The sequence below is a fragment of the Rhinopithecus roxellana genome, chromosome 13 (assembly GCF_007565055.1).
Source record: "Rhinopithecus roxellana isolate Shanxi Qingling chromosome 13, ASM756505v1, whole genome shotgun sequence".
In the NCBI taxonomy this organism is placed as follows: domain Eukaryota; kingdom Metazoa; phylum Chordata; class Mammalia; order Primates; family Cercopithecidae; genus Rhinopithecus; species Rhinopithecus roxellana.
This window is the reverse complement of record NC_044561.1, coordinates 11761482-11768375: the sequence shown is the minus strand read 5'-3', so window position 1 is coordinate 11768375 and position 6894 is coordinate 11761482. Positions and strand designations below refer to the sequence as shown.

At 42.3% G+C, this 6894-nt stretch overlaps 1 protein-coding gene across 1 annotated transcript in view; it reads right to left on the bottom strand.

Moving 5' to 3' along the window:
• Nucleotides 1–1506: 1506 nt before the first annotated feature.
• The window catches only part of LOC115892749, a 29545-nt gene continuing 24157 nt past the window's right edge, over nt 1507–6894 (bottom strand). Inside the window, exons 34-39 of the mRNA XM_030914529.1 lie at nt 4415–4479; nt 3926–3938; nt 3397–3458; nt 2956–2983; nt 2375–2439; nt 1507–1539 (exon numbers count right to left, since the gene is read on the bottom strand). Coding sequence (XP_030770389.1) covers nt 1507–1539; nt 2375–2439; nt 2956–2983; nt 3397–3458; nt 3926–3938; nt 4415–4479 — 266 coding nt within the window. The remainder of the gene's footprint in view (nt 1540–2374; nt 2440–2955; nt 2984–3396; nt 3459–3925; nt 3939–4414; nt 4480–6894) is intronic.

Sequence of the window (6894 nt, the reverse complement as noted above, 5' to 3'; positions counted from 1 at the left end):
TTAGCTAGGATAGTCTCAATCTCCTGACCTCGTGATCCACCCGCCTCGGCCGCCCAAAGTGCTGGGATTACAGGTGTGAGCCACCGTGCCCAGCCATATGTATTATATTTCTCTTATATATATATACACACTTACAGTGGACTGGGCGCGGTAGCTCACGCCTGTAATCCCAGCACTTTTGGAGGCTGAGGTGGGGGGGGGATCACTTGAGATCAGGAGTTCGAGACCAGCCTGGCCAACATGGTGAAACCCCGTCTCTACTAAAAATACAAAATACTAAAAATAGAAAAATAGCCTCATTTATACCACAAGCCCCCAGTATATTATGTTCCCCATGTCTTACCACGATTTCAAACAACTTTCAGATTTATTTTCAGGTTCCTGATTTCAGCCACTCAGACTGGGCTGGAGGAACTCTAAGAAAGGGACTTCGTCCAAATTTGGGCTCCTCTTCCTCCCTCATGCAAACGAACTCTTAAAGATTAGTCCACCAAGTCTTCTAGAGATGCCTACACAAGTCTGAATTTTAGGGTCAAAGTGACTGAGGTTTAAGTTGAGTCAGTATGGCCCGTTCCTGACTCTTAATGGTTTTTAGTTTGAAGAAGATAAAATGCATGAATCATACTAGGGCAGAAAGAGTTCACAATAGGTGTTTTGGTGACAAAGCACTTGTCCTACATAGCCCAAGGGTAAATGCCAATACGTATTCAGAATGGAGCAGGGAAATTGAAAAGAAATTTGAACCCATGTAATGTAAAGCTCCTGGCTCTTAGCAACTGAGTGACCTTGGGCAAGTTATTTAACCTTTCTGAGCCTTCATTTTCTCACCCTAAAATGGAGGTAACAGTATTGTCCCTATCACTCCCAACCCCCTTACTGTTTGGTAAGAATTACATGAGATAAAAGGATATGTAACTAGTACAGTGCCTGGTACAAACTAAGGAGTCAGTTAATATTACCTCTTCTTCCTCCCCCAGCTCAGCTCCTTTCCTCTTCCTTATCCAGGAAACACAGAAATATATGGATTCACCGTAGAAGCTGGCCCCAGCTCCTCAGATGCAGCAGATGGATGGGCACACTCTGTAATGACCCAGGATGGGGCGGGTGTTCTCCTGCAGGGTGACTGAGAATGTGAGCCGCAGAATGAAATGTAAGAACACCAGGCTCCATGAGGACTGGCTGCAGCCACAAACTGCAGGACACTGTTCACAGGTGCTCAGTAGGAAGAGAAAGGGGTTTGTGATATTTTTTTTCACCCAGATGGAAATATGCATTCATAAAATGATGGTAGCTGGGCGTGGTGGCAGGCGTCCCTGATCCCAGCTACTTGGGACGCGGAAGCCAGAGAACTCCTGGAAACTGGTAGGTGGGGGATTCCTTCAGCCGAGATTCTAACATCTCAGTCCCAGCCTAGGGGACAAGAACAAGGCTTCGTCTCAAACAAACAAACAAATACACACACACACACACACACACACACACACACACACACACACACACACACACTTACGGAGGTAAGCTTCGCGATCCCTTCTTTGCCTGCAATAGGAGAAAGGAAAACACTATGAGGATCAGATCACATGGAGTCCTGTTGGCACACACCTTTTATTTTTTTTGACGGAGTCTTGCTCTGTCGCCCAGGCTGGAGGGCAGTGGCGCGCTCTTGGCTCACTGCAAGCTCCACGTCCCGGGTTCGCGCCATTCTCCTGCCTCAGCCTCCCGAGTAGCTAGGACTACAGGTGCCCGCCACCACGCCTAGCTAATTTTTTGTATTTTTAGTAGAGACGGGGTTTCACCCTGTTAGCCAGGATGGTCTCAATCTCCTGACCTCGTGATCCGCCTGCCTCGGCCTCCCAGAGTGCTGGGATTACAGGCGTGAGCCACCACGCCCAGCCAGTACAGATCTTTTATTCACTTGGTGACATTAGAAAACAACATGTCAAACAGTGATCAAGTCACGGGCCCGTGAATGAAGCATAGACGATGCTTGTGCAAAAGGCAATGGGTTTTCATGGAATATTTAGCAAGTCCATGTTGGCTGGCAAATACAAAATATTTTTCAAGAAGAAAAAGTTGCTACTGAGAAATATGCTCACTACAGGATAGTTTCTAAGTGATGCTCTCATTTTTGACCACCATCATCCAACCGGACTCAGTTGGTCATAAACTCCGGTGACCAGTCACTAGAGTCCATGATCAACTAAGACCTGATGGATGACAGCCATCAAATATGGTATTCCCTTGATATTCCAGCCAACAAAAAATTGCAATTGTCTTCTATAATGTACTTGGTCAGATTTTTGTATCTTCATTTCATTAATAAGGCAAGAGGAACCAGGAAAAACATTTCTTCAGACAAAGAAATGCATCTTACCATCTCCGGTGTCATGTAATCTTCAAAACTAACAGGTGGACCCTCACTGAGATCTTCGACCAAATCTAGGAGAAGATATAGTGACAGTGCATTGGTGCTGCTGAGGAATCCCACAAGGAGCCTTGGGAGATGTGGACTGGGGCTGGAATGCATGGAGGTGGGCCGTTGACTAACATGGACTCAGCTGCTGCTGGACCATTCTCCTTGGTGTTGAAGGAAGGCAAAGAAGAGGGACAGAAAGAAATGAAAGATCCTTGGATTTCTAGCTAGGACAACCTCTTCAATGTGAAATAGTCACCCTAAGAACCGGTTAATATAGAAAGCCACTGTACTATAGAAACAGGAAGTAGATTCGAGGCTACCTAGATCCAGGGGTGTGGGAGTTGGGAAAGACAGAGGAGTGACTACTAGTGGGGTTTCTTTGAGGGGGAATAAAGAGGTTCTCAGATGAGATTGTAACAATGGTTGCACAACCGTGTAAATATAGTAGAAACGCTAAATCACCTAATTTAAATGAGTGAATTGTTTTGCACGTCAACTACATTTAAATAAAGCAGTTAAAAAAAAAAAAGAATACGTACAGAGTTGACGCTGGGCTTTTGAATTGCTCTGCAATAAGAGAAAAAAAAAAAAAAAACAGTGATCAGGTCACTGGCCCCGAAAGAAAGCATAGAGGATGCTTGTGGAAAGTGCAGTGGGGTTTCCTTTTGGAATATTTAGCAAGTGTCCATGTTGGCTGACAAATACAAAATTATTTTTCAGGGAGAAAAGTTGCTACTGAGAAACACACTCACAACCAAACACGTTTGTAAGTGATGTCGTCCTTTGACTGCCATGGTCAATGAGACCTCAGTTGGTCATAACCTCTAGTGACCAGTCGCTAGAGTCCATGACCAACTGAAGCCTGGTCCATGATGGCAGTCAAAAATGATACTCACTTGATAGTCTAGAAGCCCCAGAAAAAACAAAAAACAAAACAAAAAAAAAAAATTTCTCTTCCAGAGAAAGAAATAAAGTCTTACACGTTCTGATTTCATATGCTCCACGCCGCCATGGGCAGAGACCTGCAGATCTTCAACAGGACCTAGGAGAACATAGAGTGACGGTCAGTGCATTGGTGTTGCTGAGGAATCCCACAAGGAGCCTTGGGGGCTGTGGACCAGGGCTGGAGTGTATGGAGGGGGGCGGTTGACAAGCATGGACTGAGCTGTTGCTGGACCATTCTCCTTGGTGTTGAAGGAAGGCAAAGGAGAGGGGCAGAAAGAAATGAAAGATCCTTGGCTTTCTAGCAAGGGCAACCTCATCAATGTGAAATAGTCATCTTAAGAGTTGGGAAAGACAGAGGAGTGACTACTAGTGGGGTTTCTTTGAGGGGGAATAAAGAGGTTCTGAGATGAGATTGTAACAATGGTTGCACAACCGTGTAAATATAGTAAAAACGGTGAATCACCTACTTTAAATGGGTGAATTGTTTTGCATGTCAACTACATGTAAACAAAACTGGCTTTTTATTGTTTTGTTTTTATAAATACGTACGGTCTTCATACTCACCTCTAGATAAATCCTGCAAAAAGAGAAAAGAAAAACAAACACCATGAGGATCAGATGATGCTGGGTTCTGTTGGCAAAGGCCTTTTGTTCACTTGGTGAAATAAAAAACCGGACGTCAAGCAGTGATCCAGTCACTGGCCGCCAAATAAAGCATAGAGAATGCTTGTGGAAAATGCCGTGGGATTTTTTTGGGGAATATTTAGTAAGTGTCCATGTTGGCTGATAAATACAAAATTATTTCACAAGGAGAAAAGCTTGCTATTGAGAAACATACTCACTACCAGACAGTTTGTAAGTGATGCCGTCCTTGGACTGCCATCGTCAATCAGGCCTCAGTGGGTCATAACCTCCAGTGACTGGTCGCTAAAGTCCATGACCAACTGAGGCCTGATTCATGATGGCAGTCCAAAATGATATCCACTTGATAGTCTAGAAGCCCCAGAAAAAAACAAAAAAAGTTTCTCTTCCAGAGAAAGAAATACGTCTTACAAGTTCTGATCCCATATTCTCCTCTACACCGCCATGCGCAGACGCCTGCAGATCTTCATCAGAATCTAGGAGAACACAGAGTGACGGTCAGTGCATTGGTGTTGCTGAGGAATCCCACAAGGAACCTTGGGGTGTATGGAGCGTACGGAAGTGGGCGCTTGACAAGCATGGGCTGAGATGCTGCTGGACCATTCTCCTTGGCGTCGAAGGCAGGCAAAGGAGAGGGCCAGAAAGAATTGAAAGAGCCTTGGCTTTCTAGCTAGGGCAACCTCATCAATGTGAAATAGTCACCTTAAGAACAGTTTAATACAGAAAGGCACTGTATGGTTCAGCGACAGCATCTCATCACACCTCCTCCCCATTTGAAGGTCCAGGCAAATCCCCAGTTTTATGAAATGTTACAAGATCATTTAACTTCTGTGGATCTACATACCCTGCCACTACGTTTATCATCTACCCTGTTGTATTTTTCAAGTTGTAGTAAAGCATACATCTTTATCATTTGAATTATGCAGTGTGCATTTTAATGAGACTACATTCAATGAGTTACATTCAGGATGCTGTGACAATAATGAGAAAAATCTTAATTCATAATCTCAGCTTCACCTTGGGCAATGAGAGAAAAACAGCAGTGTCACATAGAACAGATGATAAATCAATAATGATTGCAGAGTACAATGGAATAGGAAACAGGAAATCCAGAAAATATCAACAAAACCGAAAGCTGGTTCTTGAAAAGATCGGTAACATTGATAAACCTCTACCTTGGCTACCCACAAAGGAAAGAAAGAAGTCACAGTATACTAATAATATTAGTTTAAGAGGAGTCGAATCAAAAAATAGTAAATAATAAAGGAATATTCTGAACACATCTGTGCTCACAATTGGATACAGTCGATGAAATGAGCGAATTTATAAAATCTATGTTAGAAGACCAAAAGTCTTCTCAGGAGAAATAGATCATCTGAATAGGCCTATATTTATTTTAGAATTTTAGATATGGAATCAATGATTAATATCTTTTCAAACAACTAAAACACTATATTCAGGTGATTTCACTGGTAAATTCTACCAAAATTCTTACAAAGAAAAATATAGTCTTACCATACAAGCAAGTCATCATAACCTGAAGTATTTCCTCAGTTACATTTTAAAAATTATGCTTCCAAACAAGACACAGGAAGGTTTGTAATAGCTGTATTCATAATTGACCAAACTGAAAGCAAATGTCTAAACATTTGAGATGTCCTTTACTATCAAAAGTGAACCCAGCCTGGGCAGAATGGTGAAATCCCTTCTCTACAAAGATAATAATAATAATAATAAACTTGATAAAGTGGCATGTGACTTATGGCCAGCTACTTGGGAGGCTGAGGTGGAAGGATCACCTGAAGCTGGGGAGGTCAAGATCGCAGTGAGCTGTGATCGCACCAGTGCACTCCTGGGCGACAAAGGAGACCTTTTCACAAAAAAATAAAATACTAAAAAAAAGAACTGAACTCTAAGTTGTCAATGTTACTTTACTTGTGTACTTGTGTCACCCACCATTGATTTAATGCATAAATTGGCACAAATGAAATAAATGAAGAACATGACACAGCATTTACTGAGTTTCTCTAATATGGGGCACTGAATGAATAAACTGCAATTAGTTGCTTAAGTGAACTGAATGATTTAATTTCCACACTACCTTTATTGTCCTGCAGCAACAATTTCTGCTCCATTTCCATAGTTTTGTTATCCAGCCCTTGGAACCGATAGGCAAACCTGCAAGGTAGAGCAGACTTCTTATAGATTCTTGGAAATGTATTATAATAAAGACAGTGCTTGACATGTTGCTGGCAGAGGACAGCAGAAAAGTTAGTAAAAACTTATTCCCAGATGAAACTTTTGATCCGAGTTGTTACCGTCTGCTTTTCAACTCTACCTGAATTAGATTTGGGTTCTAGGAGGATTTTGCAAGGTTCATTGCACTTAAAACGGACTGTTTGTGCAGGCAGATACCTTTATTTAGATGAGACAATATAGAAAAGCAGCAGATCCAAGTCACCAAGAATGGCCTGGGATCAAATCCTACTTAGAATCTGCACATACCTGGGACAGTGAAATGAACCCTCTGTGCCTCAGTTCCCTATTCTGAGATGTGGGAATGTTAGTAGATCTAACAACGCTGAATCACCTACTTTAAATGGGTACATTGTTTTGCATGTCAACTACGTTTAAATGAAGCTGTTAAAAAAAAAAAGAATACGTACACAGGCGACACTGGACGATCCTTCTTCTCTGCAATAAGAGAAAAACAAAACAAAACAAAACAGTGATCAGGTGACTGGCCCCGAAAGAAAGCATAGAGGATGCTTATGGACAGTGCAGTGGGGTTTTTTTGGAATATGTAGCAAGCGTCCATGTTGGCTGACAAATACAAAATTATTTTTCAGGGAGAAAAGCTTGCTATTGAGAAACATACTAACTACCAGACA